Source organism: Melospiza melodia, chromosome 5 (genome assembly GCF_035770615.1).
Source record: "Melospiza melodia melodia isolate bMelMel2 chromosome 5, bMelMel2.pri, whole genome shotgun sequence".
Lineage (NCBI taxonomy): Eukaryota > Metazoa > Chordata > Aves > Passeriformes > Passerellidae > Melospiza > Melospiza melodia.
Genome location: NC_086198.1, coordinates 78943775 through 78960842, shown reverse-complemented (window position 1 = coordinate 78960842; position 17068 = coordinate 78943775). Strand labels below are relative to the sequence as shown.

Sequence of the window (17068 nt, the reverse complement as noted above, 5' to 3'; positions counted from 1 at the left end):
CTTTCAGGTTGTTTCTCTGGCTGGCTTTGTTTTGGTGAGGATATTGCTCTCTGACACCTTTCCATGCCCACCAGTTCAGCCTTTCTGCTTTGGCTTTCAGCTTCCATTAGCTCCAGTTTTTTTCCATGCTGAGAATATGGACTGAGTTCAACGAGTTCTTTTTGAGCTTCAGGATTTCATCCCAGATTGTCAAGCTCTTCCTTCACGTGCTGGCAGTGCAGGGAGTGCTGAGCCCTTCTCTCCGAGCACTCACGGTGGGTCCAGTTTGGACTTCATGCCTCAGCCTGATGTTTTCTGTGTGGGCTGAGAGGAGTAGAACTAAAAGAAGAATCTCTTTATTTCTTTATTCCTGACCTGCTCGGGAAAAGGGGCTTCCATTTGGGATGTCACACTGACACTGACAATAACACACTGACGCTGACAATGATACTGGCAATGGCAGTGACACTGACATTGACACAGTGACAGTGGCACTGACACAGTGGCACTGACACAAGGACAGTGACAGTGGCACTGACAGTGGCACTGACACTGCCCAGGCTCCTCCCGCCGGGCCCGGCCCGGCCCCGCTTCCCCCGTTGCCGGGCACCCGCCAGGCCCCGCCCCCTGCTCGTGCGCGGCCCCGCCCCCTGGCGGGCGGCCCCTGCGCGCGGCTCCGCTCGGGGCGGCTCCTCCCATTGGCCGCGGGAAGGGCAGACGGGCCCGGCTCGGCCAATCGGAGCCGCCCCCTCACGCTGACACCCCCCGCGCCCGCCAGCCCCGGTCCCATTGGCCGGCGCTGGCCGCGGCCCCGCCCCCCCAGCGCGCTGCCATTGGCGGCGCGGGCGGAGGGGGCGCGGCCGCGCGCGCGCGCGGGCGGGGTAAGATGGCGGAACTGGGGAAGAAGTACTGCGTGTACTGCCTGGCCGAGGTGAGCCCGCTGCGCTTCCGCTGCACCGAGTGCGCCGACATCGAGCTCTGCCCCGAGTGCTTCTCGGCGGGCGCCGAGATCGGCCCGCACCGCCGATGGCACGGCTACCAGCTGGTGGACGGCGGCCGCTTCACCCTCTGGGGCGCCGAGGCCGAGGGCGGCTGGAGCAGCCGCGAGGAGCAGCTGCTGCTGGACGCCATCGAGCAGTTCGGCTTCGGCAACTGGGTAAGGGCCGGGGGACGGGGACGGGGACGGGGGCGATCCTCCTGCTGGGACCGGCGGCCCTGACAGCAGCCCCGGGGCGCGTCCTGCGCTGCGGAGCCCGGGCTGCCCCTCGCTCCCCGCCGCTCCCGGAGCGCACCCGCCGCTCGGAGCTGTCGCTGCTCCACGTTCTGCCTTTGCTTCCCCACAGCCCGTCCGTGTCACGGAGCTGGCACCTGCCTCTGAGCCTGTGCCCCAGGGTGTCCCGGCTGGGGCTGGCTGCTCGCCTGCAGCGGCCCTGCACAGCCAGACCTGGGTTAACTGCAGCAGTAGGAAAGCGTCTCACAGGCACAGAGTGGGTCAGGGCGGAAAGCACTGCAGTGGTCATCCCGGAGCACTTGCACAGAACTGCATCCAGACGGTTCGTGGCTATTTCCAGTGAGGGAGACTCCACAGCCTCTCTGGGCAGCGTGTCCCGGTGCTCGGTCACCTGCACAGTGAAAAAGTTCTTCCTCACGTACCTGTGGGATTTCCTGTGCATCAGTTTCTGCTTGTCACCTCTTGTCCTGTTGCTTGGCACCACAGAGCAGAGCCTGGTCCATCTGACACCTCCTTTCAGATACTGATGGACTTTGGGGATGTCCCCTCTCAGTTGTCCCTTCCTGAGGCTGAACAAGCCCAAATCCCTCAGCCTCTCCTTGTACGAGATGCTCCAGTCCCTCGGTCACCCTCATTGCCCTCTGCTGGACCATTTGATTCGTTTCTGATTTATTTGATTTGTTGTTACTTATGTTTTGTTTCATTAAATATAAAGACTGTTTCAAACCCTTAAAGTGTACAATCATTGCAGCTTGCTTAGTTCTTAAATAACTAGAAAATAATAAAAGTTATTACTCTTACAGTAAATACTGTTTATTTCCATGTTGCTCCTCAGGAATGTCATATAAACAAGCGAAACCCGTGGGGTACAGTGCTGTTGGTGTTGGCTTGGGGCTTGGAAAGCTTCCTGGTTATGGTGAGCTGGCTCTGTGGGAGTCACCATGGGGTGCTGTTTTTGTGGCTTACCTGCCTCCATGCACTGTAAATGCTCATCCAGAGCTGAAATCACAGATCTGATAGAAGTGTGGTATTGCTAGAGAAGTTTAGGTACTGGGAGTTGACTTTTGAGGTGCAAGGAGAAAGTCATGCTCATTATGCTGGAGATGTAACGGGAATCGTTTCATCGCTGCTCCTTTTTTCCTGTTTAGGAGGACATGGCCGCTCACGTGGGCGCATCCCGAACGCCTCAGGAGGTGATGGAGCACTACGTGAGCATGTACATCCACGGCAACCTGGGCAAGGCCTGCATCCCTGACACCATTCCCAACAGGGTGACGGACCACACGTGTCCCAGCGGCGGCCCGCTGTCCCCCAGCCTGACGACGCCGCTGCCGCCGCTGGACATCTCGGTGGCCGAGCAGCAGCAGCTGGGCTACATGCCCCTGCGCGACGACTACGAGATCGAGTACGACCAGGACGCCGAGACGCTCATCAGCGGCCTCTCGGTCAACTACGACGACGACGACGTGGAGATCGAGCTGAAGAGGGCCCACGTGGACATGTACGTGAGGAAGCTCAAGGAGAGGCAGCGGCGCAAGAACATCGCGCGAGATTATAACCTGGTGCCGGCCTTCTTGGGCAAGGACAAAAAGGACAAGGAGAAAACTCCCAAACGGAAGATCACGAAGGAAGAGAAGGAGTTGAGGTTGAAACTGAGGCCTTTGTACCAGTTCATGTCTTGTAAGGAGTTTGAGGACTTCTTTGAGAACATGCACAAGGAGAGGATACTTCGAGCGAAGATTCGGGAGCTGCAGCGGTACCGGCGGAACGGCATCACCAAAATGGAGGAGTCGGCGGAGTATGAGGCGGCCCGGCACAAACGGGAAAAGAGGAAGGAGAACAAGAACATAGCTAGTTCCAAGAGAGGGAAGGAAGAGGGTAAAGAAGGTGAATTTGCTGCCATTGAAAACCTGCCTGGCTTTGAACTCTTGTCGGACAGGGAAAAGGTGCTCTGCAGCTCTCTGAACTTGAGTCCTGCACGTTATGTGACTGTAAAAACTATCATCATTAAAGACCATCTCCAAAAAAGACAAGGAATTCCTTCAAAGAGTCGCCTTCCCAGTTACTTAGATAAGGTACTGAAGAAAAGGATTTTAAACTTTCTGACAGAAAGTGGTTGGATATCCAGGGATGCTTCATGAAATTCAGCTGATCTCAAAAAACACAGCAGAGGCCCATTACAGCCTCAAGGACTCCGTTATTGTTTCCTTCCCTCCCCAAAGATACAGAAACCATGTCGGTTAAAAACACAAAAGAGCAAATACACAAACCTCCAGAGTCATCATGATCCATGGTGGTTTAAGTAGACTTTTGCTTTGGATCATGGAAAATACTTAATTCTGAAACTTCTACATTGGATTTCACTGCTTTTGGTACATTCTTAGAACAGATTTTTTCATGTGAACTTACTCAAGTCCGGTAGTCCCAGAGTAGTTTGTACTATTGGATAAAGGAATATCAGTGTAATCCTTGCTTTTCTCTGAAGGTAGGAGATAGTTTCATTCACTGGAAACTTTCTTCACCCTTTGTTTTGTGGTTTTTTTTTGGCATAATGCTGGCAGCAAAGTGAAGCTTACCAAAGCCCTGTGCTCAGGAGGAGGTGAGCAGGGACTTTAGTGAGCAGTGCTAAGCCTTTGGAACATTCTCCTCAGTAACTACAGCCGAGGCGTGGGGACGCCGGGATGAGAGTTCCTGTTGGGAGTACAGCAGGGCTGAGCTGTGGCAGGGAGAGGAGGGAAGGAAGGAAATGGGGTAGCTGAGACGCCTGCAGGGATTTGTGCTGTAGAGGGGAGTTCTTGAAGAGCTCCAGCTGATCTGGGCATTGTTTTGGCCTGAGTTTCCTGAAACAGACCCCTCTGAAGAGTTGACGTTTCCTGCTTGGTACTGGAGTGTCAGGAGTCCCCAGCAGCTGTGGTGCTCTGCTCCAGAGGAGGGGTCAGCTACAGCAAGGTACCTGGTTTGGGCCAGAAATGGCATTTGGGAGAGTAGGCAGTGAGGTGTTTGGCAGAAGCTGAGAGCCTCAGGCAGCAAAATCACTTTTTCCTTACTGGGGGAGCCTGCTTCTCCTCCTTTAGGATCTTAACCTCTGAGCTCATAGAGCCTGAGGAGGTGTAGCTGCCTCCTAAATTTCGTTGGGAAGTCAGGGAAAGGGAGCAAGATTCTCAGATGGGTTGTGATGGCTGAGATTGGTCTTTAAAAACAAAAATAACAATTGATGCAGATTTGGTCAAAATGCACAAAGTGTTCCTAAATTTGGAGTGCTTAACCAGCCACTGCAGGGTTCTAATTGCACACACCTTGAGATGTACCAGCCCAGGCACATTGAATCTGGGTGTACTGACAGGGAGAGGGGCTGTGCACCTTGGGAGGGATCTCCTCCAGTTCTGACAGCTGCTGCCTGCAGAGCTGCTGGAGCCAGCTGGGATGTAGCACAGTGAGAACACAAATGCCCAAGCCACAGTGCTGTTCTAGTGAGGTCTGATGATAAAGGGAAAGATGTTAAAGGAGGATTAGAAAAAAAAATTATGCCCATTTCATCCTTCTATTCCCTGCTGGTATTTAACCAAATGAATAAAAACCAGTGGTTGCCACATGGAAGATGGCACAGTTACTTGTGCCTGAACATCTCTGCTGGTCATGTCTGGAGCAGGAAGCTGTGGCTGGAGGCAGGCTGGGCAGGTCTGGAGTGCAGGTGTACCAAACTTGGAACCTGGCTGACTTCAATCTGAGTGCAAGACCTGGAAATGTCATCTTGCTTTGATGCTTTGGGCTGTAGTCAGTGAGGATACCACAAAATCTTCAAACAGTATTAATTCTGCAGTTTGGCAGAGGTATTCTGATCAGAACTGGGTTTCATTTAATACATCCAGCCTTACCAAACTATTGTTACCAGTGAGTTTAGAATAAAAAGAGTACAATTACAAAGCCAGCATTTCTAAGGAAAGAAAACCAAAACTCGAGTGCCTTTTTCTTTTGAGCTTATGTTGTGTCCCTTCAAAAAGGTAAGGGCTATGTCCTCTGGGGTGTAATACTTTGTTTGGCTTATCTGTAAGTGGTTTGTTGTGGCATACTCGAGACAAACTGTCTCTTCTTGGCAGCAGTGGAGCTAACTGCAGTGTGCTGAGTAGCTTTAATAACCACTTCCACCCTGTATGCATGTACAAGCAGCACACAAGTTCATTAGGTATAAACCCTTGGTTATTTTCTCTGTCCTGCTCCTGTGAGAAGGAAGCTCAGTCTTTCTTTTCAGCATTCTAGTTATGCAATTTGGTTCTTCTTGTAACTTGGTTGTTTAACTGCCATAACATGCTGTTTTGAAGCCTCAATTCTGCATGTAGCTGGGAGTTTAAGAGAATTGTTTTGGTTTTGGTTCTTCTGGGGGTTTTTCCCTCAAATCTGTGATTTTCATATTTCTACACTGTTTTGGCACATCTAAGTTAAACTGAAGCAATAGCATAAAGCCCATCTGAACAATAACTTAGGAAAAAATCTAGGCACCAATGAGTCATTTAAATGTTGAAGTGAATTCTGCATTTACACTTTGTAGCTTCTTAATTCCTCAACCCCTCCAAAATGTTTCTTTGGTGCTAGATGTAACTTATTGAACATCAAAATGAATGTAAAATAAAAGTATTTTTAATGTATGCAATATGGATATCAATATTTATTTTGTACTTGCAATCTAACTCAAGGTGGTAAATGTTTGCTTTAGCAAATATTAGTCCCTTGGAACGGGCTTCCCTAGAAGCAATGTCTCATTTTCAGCTATGCTTTTAATTTTAAAGGTGACTTGCACTAGAGGATGCTGCTGTTCCATATTTCACATGGAACTGATTTAGTCTAAGCATTCCTTTGTTATGAGCTGCTGGTTTTCTGTTTGATTGCTTATAAATTGAGATGCAGTTAATGTTAATCCAGCAATTTACTACAGCTATGCTGCTTCTCTTCTGTGGTGAAGGGGCTGAGATGGCAAAGAGCTCTTTCAGCTTGTATTTTGTGTTGATCTGGAAGTGCTTCCTGTACTGTACAAATAATCCAGCCTTCATGTTGCTAATGACAAGGTGTTTTATATGCTTAATGCTCTTGACTTTTCTAATTAAAGTTGTTACTAATGATAGTATCTGTCTTAACACCATTGATGTAAGCCTATGGAAAAGCAACACTCCCTAAGCTGTTGAAAATACCGATTTTGTGCTCTGGGTGGGGCTGTGCTGTGTGTCCCATCGCCCACCCTGTGCACTGCCCAGCTGGGCTCGGATGCTGCAGTGCTCTGGCTCCAGCCCCTCGTGCCCCTGCTCCTGGCAGGCCCAGCAGGCAGTGAGGGCAGGGCTTGTGACCATGAGCTGCCTGGGAAATCTCCCAAACTAAGCTCTGCCCTTGTGCCCCACTGCATTCGATCCCTTTGCGACTGGAGCAGGCTTCAGGAACCTGCTGGTTTACTCTTCTCACAAAATGGCTTTGCCCGAGCCCCAGTCACTCCCAAGTGATGACACACTCAGTGCTGTGAAGCAAGATACCCCATGAGCATGTTCAGCTCATCAGCTTTTCTTCCTTAAAGGGAATGTTGCATTCATTTGAAGTTTACATTTGTAGCTGTGCCAGACACACAAATCCTGTGCTGAAATCACACAAAGCCTAACTGATGTTTGCACACAGCATTTTACTAATTTTTGCATTGTGAATTGGTAAATAAACTTGTATTAAAGTTTCTTTCCATGACTGATTTAACAATAATGTAGCTTGGGCAATGAGGAAAATGGCTTAAGTCTTTGCAATAACATTTGGAGATGCATTGTAGCTAAATGTGATGGGTGGAAATGTAGTGTATGATAGCTAGTAATGGTGGTAACTTTGTTAGGTGCCTAAATTTCAGAACCTCCTTCCTCTGTTCCTTGATTTCTTCAGTGCTCCTTCCTGGGCTAAGGCAGAGTGCACAGGTGGTTGGAGCTCTCACTCCAGCCAAAGGCTTTCTGAGGGCAGGGGAACCACTCAAATGAGAGACTCAGCTACCAGCTTCAAAGATGACCCTTGTGCTGAACATTAACAGGAGCCGGTGTTTGAGAACACCCCTAATGAACTGATGTGGCCCAAAAATGACACTTTGTGTGAAGCACTGGGAAGCTCATTAACAAAATCTTCATCTGCTAGGGAACAATGTGTCCCTTTGTTTCAACTCTCTATTACAAAAACTTCTACACTAAGGACATTATTATTACATTTAGTTTAGATCCAGAGGGATTGGGAGGGGACATAACACATGACAGTTCTTTAAAGGTATATAAAATGGAACCTGGTCCTTTTTTGACATCACTGTGAGAACAGGTCCCAGTCAAAGTGCAACAAAACCATTTCTTCAATCCTACTTCACACAACTACAGTGTCCCAGAGGAAGGTCCAAATTCAGTACAGGGAATCCCCTTTTTTCCCCCTCTATTTTTAAACTTGATCTTTGCATTTTTTCCCTGTACTTGATTAGTTCAAAACATTTAACACTGTAGTTATCTTCACACATCAGATAATTACTCTCCTTCCTCTGCCCAGTCCAAGCATTCTTTTGTAGAGTTGAGAAAGAATGAATCCTTACATATGATTAACATGACTAACCTCCAAACAGTTTTGTGCACTTAGGCTGTTCCTGGTTAGCTGCTTAATTCCCATGAAGGAAACCAGCTCTGGGAAGAATGGCTTAAGGAATGAGTAATCACTTCTCACTATGAGTAGGTCCAGTGTTCAGTAAGCTCTTGGCAACTCTCTATCTGAATCACAAAAAATATAATCAATACTTTAGGGTAAGAAGCTCCTTAATCCACAATAACCAGAAACATGGTAAAAAAACCTCAGAAGTACTTACTTTTTACAGGACCTAGTAACTTCAACTTCCCTAAGTTTGAAGATCCTGTCCTGTGTGTTAACAGTGTGGGCTTTCAGAATCCAAGAGTGCAGATCCTTTATCAGTTGTGTCATTTGCCAGGTTCCACCCACACCTATCCAGGTGACCAGACAAATGTTGTTCAGGTAATCAGGTGCTGTGTTTTGTGCTGATGCTGCAGCACTGGGAGCAGCAGGTGGAGTCAGACATGGCAAGAGTTGCATGGAGAAAAGTTCTGGTGCAACCCAATATCCAAGCTGAGTAAATGTAAGAAATAAAGCAAATGAAACTAAGTTCACACTTTGGTTTGAGCCACTTACATGCAATGATTTATATAAGTCTGAAAGAAATCATATACCAAACTCTCAGCAATTCACTTCTTTGGGTGTTCTGGCTCCCATCAGGATTGTAACTACAGTTTGCATAACAAACTGATTGCAAAGCTGGAAGTTACAAGACTATAAAAATTATTTAAACCAATTTATACAACATTAAATTAAAAATCCAGAGATAGGATAAATTCTATTGGTTCTTCAATGCCATACAAGTATTAGATGGTTTTCCTGATTCAATGTTAGTACAGGACAAAAAGGTTGAGCAATTACAAAAGATATCTAATCTCCATTGCCATTTATTTACAGTTCAGAATTCACACAGGTTTCAGTTTCAGTTGTTGAGAAATTATTTTTGAATAGACAAAACAGGGCATTTGTCACATCAGTGTGTAAAAGCTGATGGGTGCTTGCAGAAGGCAGGTTATTTGTACTACATCACCCACTTCTGCAAGGTGAGATTCTACAAAACCAAAGGAACTGTCTGAACCACTATCTGCATTTTCAATCTACACACAGTGATAAACTCGAAATTGCACCACTCTTGTGAGCATTTCATTCTTTTCAATTTAATTCACCATCTCAGGAGCAATAGTTGTATAAAACATTATCTAATCTAAAGCATTAGAGGGCTTAATGGCTCTCTTCACACTGAAGAAGAGCTCATGGAACAGTGATGTCGAAGGCCACTAAGCAGGAGAATTTCATCGGTTACTTCATTTTCACTGGGAAACCTCAACCAACTCATGTAACCCTCTCAGGGAGCAGAGGAACGAGGGAAGCACGGTGTGAGAGAAACCATGCAGCTGTTTAATAGTGGTTCGGCACCGGAGCGCCCCGGGCGGAGCCGCTACGCGTCCTTGACCACGCCCACGAGGGCGGGCCGCAGCGTGCGGCCGTGCAGCTTGTAGCCGACCTTGGAGACGAGCGCGATGGAGCCGGGCTCCCGGCCCTCGGCCGCCGTGTGGAACAGCGCCTCGTGCTCGTACGGGTCGAACTTGGCCCCCACAGGGTTCAGTCTGAGCAGGCCGTGCTTTTTGAACACCTTCTGGATCTGCATTTCGGTCATGACAAGACCTTCGTACAAGCTCTTCAAGTGAGGGTTTTCATCTTTGATTTCTTCTTTTGGAACGCTTTCTGTCGCTTTCTCCAAAATGTCTGCAACTTCTAGTAAGTCCTTACAGAAGCTCTGGATCCCTGAAAATGTATAAAGGAGGAGAGAATGGGATTAGTCCACTGAGGGAAACAAGTGTTCAAATCCCCCAACCTCACAACCCCAAAAGCTACAACAATAATCTGCACTCTTAGACTTTTAAGAATATATGAGATACTGTAATCATTTGGGGTAAAATATCCTTTCCAGTTTTGGATGATTAAATAAATTACTATTAGAGATACCTTGAAATCCACACCATCTCCTCTACTTCTATGGAAAACAAAAAAAAAGTGATTTTAACTCAAACCTAACAATAACAGAATTCTTACCAAAGTTACCAACACCTTCAGTTGGCTTCAAGTAGTTTCCTCATGTCTCTCTCATCACCTAACTCCAAAGCATTATGTTGCCCTATTCCTACCTTTCTACCTTTTAATCTGATGTCATAAAAAGATTTGCAGAAGACAAGCATGTAATCAGACTCATGAGCATTTCAAGAGATGAACAAGGATTCTTCCTTGAATGAAGAGAACTTGCACCTCTCCCTCCCTCTACAAACCTCTTTTACAGAATCAGCAGCTGTGCCTTGCAAATACTGAGCAATTTCCAGATTAATCCCAGTCCTTGTCCTGAGGCTGTTCTGTGGCTCACACTAAGAGAATCTGGACTATTTTCACTTAAGGCATCAGCAATCAAGAAAAAATTAAAACATTTCAATAAATTAACACATTCCTACAAAGAGGTAAGCAAAGGACAAACAGCACTGGGTTTCAGTTTGGGTTTTGATTTGGTTCTTTTTTAAGCTGGATTCAGCCTTTTTAATTCTAGATCACATTCTGGATGGGGCTTTTTCCTTACCAAGAAGTGATATGACCATTACCAGAGGCCACATCTCTGGTTTAAACAAAAACCCCCACAGCTGTAGAAGCACCTTACAAGATCTGTGGGATCAGCTAGTTGTCAGGAAAGGGTCTCTAAAAACTGCTCAACTCTGTAGAGACTCAAGCTCTTTATAGAACAGTGACTAACAATGTCCAAGTAGTTCCAAAAATCTGAAAAAAAACCCTGTCATGGTTTCAAACTAGAAACTGGAGCTGTGATTGGGGCTGAACTGTACCAAATATAGACAAATCAGCTGTCTAGTTATCTGGATCAAACCAAATAACCAAACTCTTCAAAAGATGGTTTGGTTTGGTTTTTTATTGCATACATTATGTTTGCAAATATCAGTGACTGCAACTCCCAATTTATGCAAGTCTCAGAAATTACTTTCTCCTTTTTCAACAGAACAAGCAGTCATGCATAAGCAGTAAAACCTACAGATTCTATGTAATCTAGTTTTCAAAATAAATTAATTTCTATTGTAGCACCTCTAAGCTGAGACATGACTCCAAGTACTCTGCACTAAGTAGAACATTAGTCAAACAATGCTTATTGCAAATCAGCCTCAGGATGAAGCACTCAGACATCCATGAAAAGGAATGCAGGAGTGCTGTGTACTTTTCTTACAGTACACATTAACTGGAGACCCTTGTTCAGAAATGAGAACTTGAGTACTGAGAATTCAACTACGGCTGTGTATGCTGTGTGGTGAAAAAGAGAACTCATTTTTTAAACACCAGGATAAAACAGCACTCTGCTGCTGCAGCATTTGCACACAACTTCTGTTTTACAAATTTGTGCTGGGAATGTCAGAAAGCTAAATCAGATGCTACTAGTCTGGCTCTTAAAGGAAGATGTGCTTCTAGCACTCCTCACAGCCAGTGATTGTACATTTCTACCACTGAAAAGAATCCATTCATTCGGAGGTATTACTTCTATTTGAAAGCTATCATCTTCAACAGACTGTAAAAGGCTAAAAAAACCCCACAAAAATAACCCAAAATCAAAAAAGGACCAAATTCAAAACACTAAGAACAGAAAACAACAAAAACCCTCAAACAAAATATAAAAACACCCAACCAACCAAAAAAGCAAAACAAAAAACCTCAACCAACCCCAAAACACCCCCCAAAAAACAACCAACCCCACAAAAAAAGCCCCCAAACAACCTAACATCCCCCTCCCCCCAAAAAAAAACAAAACAAAAAACCCCCCAAAAAACAAAAACACCCCAGAAACCCAAACCAATATTCTATGTTCTTGGTGAGATCTGAGACCAAAGTACATGAAAAGGCAAACTTCAGGCTGCAAAACTTACTAAAAAAAAAAAAAAAAAAATCTACAAATGCAATACACATTGTAGGAAACCAGATACTAAATTTAGAGAAAGTGTCAGCTGTTGACTTCATCAGTTGAAGTCTTGCCCTTGGCTGGGGAGATGGTCACAATTCTGATGCAAACTGAGGAAACTGTTCATTATTTAAGCAAGTAGTCAGAATCTTTGGGAAGCAGAACTTGTCAATACAATAATAAGCCAGTCAGCTTCATTGTTCCAGGTTTTGCATTTCCTGGGTCTCACTGAGTGAACACCACTGACCGTATAACTTTGCCTCCTCCACCAGTTTCTGGCTCCTTTGCCTCACGTTTTCTGCATCTGCCAAGGCACGCTTGTACTTCTCCTAAAGAAGAAAAAACAGTAACAGGAGTTATTCCTCCTTGTCAGGCAGCTGACAACAATCCAGCATAGTCAGTATAAAACAGCATTTTAAACAGCTTCATACCCTAAATACACCATTTAGGGGAATCTGAACGAACACGCCAATTATCACCCCATCCCTCCTAGCAAGACTAAAGTTTGCTTCACTTCAGAAGGACAGAAATGAGGAAAAGGAAATCAGATGGTTTTCCAAACTCTTAGCATTTGTCAACAGATTAGCTGGAAAATTTTTCTCTCTACAGAGATATAAAGTTCTATGAACCCAGTAATTCTGCTTTTTCTGCAGTGGGCTCCCAGAAATCCTTCATCAGTCATGAGGTGCAGTGATACTACAGCAAATCAGATTCAACCCAGGCATGACTTTCAAACCATCTCTTCCCTCTCCACAAACACCAGAGAGTGCCTTCAGTTTTCTCAGCCTTTACAAACTGAAGCCTAACTCCTCTCTTGTTTAGGTCAAGTTTTGGTCTATTCCTAGAAATATGGGCATTTACCAGGAGCTGCACTATGATGTGAAATACAATAAAATTTATAAAATAAAAATTCACACTGAGTGCTTTACCAACTAACCCTGAATATGCCTGAGCTTTGAATGCCAGTGAAGAATCTCAAAACAGAATAAAAATACTCAACAAGCTGCCTGAAGAGCTCCATTAAGCAACCAACAGCAAAGTAAGGCATTAAATGACATCTCCAATTTTTCCTGTAGAGCTTTGGGACGGGCAACAGAAAGCAAACTCAATCCAAGTATGACCCACAGGTGCTGGTTCTACAGAAGATTCTGGGCTACCTCTTGAAGTCTCAAATGTCAGAAAGACATTTCATATAAAGCACTCATTAATATTTTAGCTTAATGCCACCTCCCACCTCCCAGGGCATCCTTCAGCTGCTGCAGTTGTGCACAGGAGAGAATGCAAGATACACGAGGCAACACAGAAGGGATGTGACACTTCAGCCTCGAGTCTGAAGGGCTCTCCAACAGAAAAGGTTTGAAACTTCCTAACAATGGCCTAAGTGCACTATTGTACAAAAGCTAAGCACCATTAACTCTGACCTTTGGAAAGCCAGCAGCTGTTTCCATGAAGTCTACTGTTAACACACAGAAATGCACACACCAGAGACACATTCACACCCTTCCATGGCTCACAGAAATTGCTTCTCCACTGAGCAAAACGTATGTGAAAATCAGTAGCCAGTTTTCTGGCTGGAAAAGGTCCAATTCCATCCAGAAACTGGAAAGAAATTATCCAAGATATTAATTTTCAACCAGGGATGCATCCCAGATCTTGTAGGACATGTACTCTTAAGTTTAAAGAAATTATTAAATTGTGGATTTTACACAACTGAACAGAAGTCACATAACCACATCCAGACTGTGCACTGAGCTCCCACTGTGCAGGCTCTTGGGCACACAGCTTGCAACATGTGCAACCTAATAACCCAGGGGCACTTACAGTAACTTCTCTTAGCTGTTCTTCCAGTTTGGCCTTTTCTTCAGCTAGCAGTTTTTCAACAGAGCTGGGTTCCACCTTCTGCTCATTTTGGCTCTGACTCTGGTCTTCTTCCAAGTTCTGGCCAGTATTTTTCTGTTGTGTTGCTGCACAAAGCAGTCGTGGCGATGTTCTAAGGCAAAAAGACGGAAATTATTATTCTGGTGCCTATTTTGTAAGATATCAGCATTTTCTAGATATAAAAGACACTTTGACACATAACATCCACAAAATTCCCATATCAAAGCACGAATTCATACAATTCTAAGCTTGTGAATACTGCGTGCAGAACCCGCTGCCAAAAGCAGCAGACCTCCGGCCATTTAAAATGTAGCAGTAAGTAACTGTGGCAAGATATCAGCCTGTAAGTGTCCACTACACTCAGTTCATAGTCACAGAACTTCACAGAGCTTCAAAGGGGAGTGCGCGTTTTCAGCCCTGCGCTCTATGAAGAAACAAATTCCGTGATGCAATCGCCGGCAAGAGCCTCCCAGAAAAGCCAGGCGCAGAGCCGGGCCTGGCCGCTGGAGAGGCACCCCCGTGCCGCCTGTCCCCTCAGAGCAGCGGCACCCCCGTGCCGCCTGTCCCCGCTGTGCACCGGCACCCCCGAGCCGCCTGTCCCCTCAGTGCCTCCTGTCCCCGCTGTGCACCGGCACCCCCGTGCCTCCTGTCCCCTCAGTGGCTCCTGTCCCCTCAGTGCACCGGCACCCCCGAGCCGCCTGTCCCCTCAGTAGAGGCACCCCCGTGCCTCCTGTCCCCTCAGTGCACCGGCACCCCGTGCCGCCTGTCCCCGGCAAGCAGCGGGGAGCCCGGGCCCGCCCGCACACACAATGGCTCCCCATGCCCCGCGGCGTTCCCAAGGCTGAGCGAGCCGAGCCACCCAAGGACGAGGCTGCGGGACCAGCGCCGCGCTCGCACAAGGGCTCTATCCCCGCCCGCCGCATGGACGCTCCGGGCCTGGAGCCTCCGGTCTCCCCGCAGTGCCGGACCGAGCCGGGCCCGCTCTCCCGGAGAAGAGCAATGGAGAGCACCGAAGAGCGGCGGGGGATGGGGGCGGCCCCGGCCCAGCCCGGCCCGGCCCGGCTGTCGGACAGGGTTCTTCAGGGCTTGGGAGCCCAGCGCGGCGGGCCCGCGCCTCGCTCTCCTCCCGGTGCGGCGGCGAGCGCGGCCCCGACCCGAGTGCCCGGTGTCGGGTGAGCGGCGCGGCGCGGCCCCCTCACCTCAGTGCGACGCTCAGTAGCGGGAGGCGCGGGCGCACCGCTCCCCGCACGCACTGGGCCACGGCCGCCATGGCGCCTTCCTGCCCTCCGGCCGCCTCGGCCCGCCCCCCGCACCGCGCCAATCAGCGAGCGGGAGGGCCGGGAGTGACGCGGCCGAGAGCCAATCAGCAGGGCGGACGCGCCGCCCCGGGCCGAACATGCGGCTATTCCGGGGCGCGGCGGAGCGCCCAGAGGGGCGCGCGCGCCTCGCCCCACCGTGACGCGCGGAGGGCGGGGCCGCCGGCGGGGCGCGGGCCGGCCGCCATTTTGTCTGGTGGGTGGGAGGAGGAGGTCGCTGTCCTGGCCGTACGCTCGCGTGATCCCCCCATTCCAGCTGTGACTGGAAAAGTTTGAAGATTTTAGTTCATTTTAAGTGCTGGATAAGCCCTTTACAAATAACACCTTGTAGCACCCGTCAGTAATTTGCAAATCTCCACAGAGCGGTTTCGATCCATACACGCTCTAACTGCTGTGTATACTCGTGCTGAACAATCATTTCATTTAATGAAATCTCGAGCTTTCATTAAGTGGAATAATGTTGCTAATCCACTAGTTCCAGATTGGGCCACCTGCTTGTGCAAGCTGTTTGTGCAAGTGTCCTGTGTCACTGGAGGCCGGGGGAGCCCTGCCCGTGGTGCTGGGATAGCTGAACTCGGGCAGTTCCTCTGCTGCTTTGTCAATGTCTTGTTAAAGGGCAGGGGGAAATAAACCCGGGTCACGTATTTATTGTGCAGCCGTGAGGCTCAGTGCTGGGTTATGCACAGATGCCTGAACGCCAGCTGTTAGCCTGATTCCTGCACACGTTTGTGCACTCTCCTAATGAAATCTGAAGGATAAAGATGCAAATTCTGTAATGGAAGTTTAGTAGTTGTTATACTTAAGTGAAAAATTAAACTGCATACTGAAAGAAAAGGTGTACAAGACATTTTTGGCTCGCTGCATGAGGATCCCGTGGGACCTTGTTTAGCACAGCGGAGCTTTGCCAGAGCGCACCAAGGTTCCAGCAAGGCCTTTATTCAGCAGATTGCTTTGCCTGGCTTGGGCTGTGCCACAGCCTGTGCAGAAAGCAGGATAAATGGAACAGGTCAGTGGCCTCATACCACGGCAAGTTTAGATCCCACTGAGCCTTATTTTGTCTGTGGCTGTTCTGTGATGTGACACTGGTACATTCCCATAACACAGCAAAGAGGAAGGTTGTGTGCCATGTCCTGTCCACATGGAGTGGTGGTCAGTATCTGCTTTCCAGAAAGTTGATGAGTCACAAATTTCAAGCTTTATCCTCAGAAACACTGAAAGAAATAATTGAGGAAATTTGTTAAGATAATGATGAGAAAGAATCAGAGAGAACAAGGAGAAAACAAAGCTATAAAGGATGATGTCTACTGAAAACCATGAAGAAATGAGACCAAGAAGGCAATTGGATCTTTAGGTCTGATGTTTTTAAAATGTTTCCTGAAAAGATTCTTCCTTGCAAAACCTAGACAAGGAGTCTGTCTGTATCATATTTCTTATGGGTTGTTTTTCCCCACATCTTTGGATGTAGATTCCTGTTTCAGCTTGTCTCCATTTCTTTGCTGCCCACCATCTTTGGAAGTCGGGCTTGATTAGTGATTGATCACAAAATCACAGAATTGATAATAAAAGATTGAGAAGAACCCACTGCCAACATATCTCAACAACTGAGGATATATATTAGACTTTATATGTCTGGAACAATACCCTGCTTGTATGAGAAGCCATTTACCCCAAATGACATTTCACTGGCCCTCTGCAAGTAACCTTTCAAGGTAAGGGACAGTGAAAATGCATTTTGTTGTGAGTCATGCAAATTTCCCAGCTGCCATGAAAAACCTGCAGCTGGCTTACATGCTGATGGGTCAAGACCAAACAACATCTGCAGCTTCACAAGAAGAACATGCAAGTTTACTGGAGCTTGTTTGCATCCTGGCTGCTGTTGGCTGTAAGTACTGTCCCACTCAAGACTTTTTCATGTCTTGTTTTGACTCAGGCTATTGCAGGCTGTTCTGGGTTTATTGCAGAGTCAGCTCTGGAGTTCAGTGTTTTTATACTCAGCTCCTGAATATTCAGCATCTGTTGCTGGGCCTGGTTGGCTGTCATAGTGTTCAGGAACAAGCACAGTTTTTTCTCATCCGG

The 17068-nt window shown here is 47.4% G+C and overlaps 2 protein-coding genes across 2 annotated transcripts; one reads left to right on the top strand and one right to left on the bottom strand.

The window, feature by feature from the left end:
• Positions 1–848: 848 nt before the first annotated feature.
• On the top strand, positions 849–5858 carry TADA2B (transcriptional adaptor 2B). The gene is made up of 2 exons (XM_063157569.1): positions 849–1135; positions 2359–5858. Exons 1-2 carry the CDS (start codon positions 866–868, stop codon positions 3349–3351), a joined length of 1263 nt encoding a protein of 420 aa, XP_063013639.1. The 5' UTR covers positions 849–865; the 3' UTR covers positions 3352–5858.
• Positions 5859–8691: 2833 nt separating this feature from the next.
• Positions 8692–14975, bottom strand: GRPEL1 (GrpE like 1, mitochondrial). The gene is made up of 4 exons (XM_063157571.1): positions 14876–14975; positions 13620–13788; positions 12046–12127; positions 8692–9607 (listed from the first exon to the last, which is right to left on the bottom strand). Exons 1-4 carry the CDS (start codon positions 14944–14946, stop codon positions 9261–9263), a joined length of 669 nt encoding a protein of 222 aa, XP_063013641.1. The 5' UTR covers positions 14947–14975; the 3' UTR covers positions 8692–9260.
• Positions 14976–17068: the final 2093 nt, after the last annotated feature.

Coding starts and splice junctions, on each gene's coding strand:
- GRPEL1 (XM_063157571.1), bottom strand. CDS start 14,946: ATGGCGGCCGTGGCCCAGTGCGTGCGGGGAGCGGTGCGCCCGCGCCTC. Junction 12,128..13,619: donor AACAGCTAAGAGAAGTTACT/GTAAGTGCCCCT, acceptor TTTCTTCTTTAG/GAGAAGTACAAGCGTGCCTT. Junction 9,608..12,045: donor GGAGGAGGCAAAGTTATACG/GTCAGTGGTGTT, acceptor ATACATTTTCAG/GGATCCAGAGCTTCTGTAAG.
- TADA2B (XM_063157569.1), top strand. CDS start 866: ATGGCGGAACTGGGGAAGAAGTACTGCGTGTACTGCCTGGCCGAGGTG. Junction 1,136..2,358: donor AGTTCGGCTTCGGCAACTGG/GTAAGGGCCGGG, acceptor TTTCCTGTTTAG/GAGGACATGGCCGCTCACGT.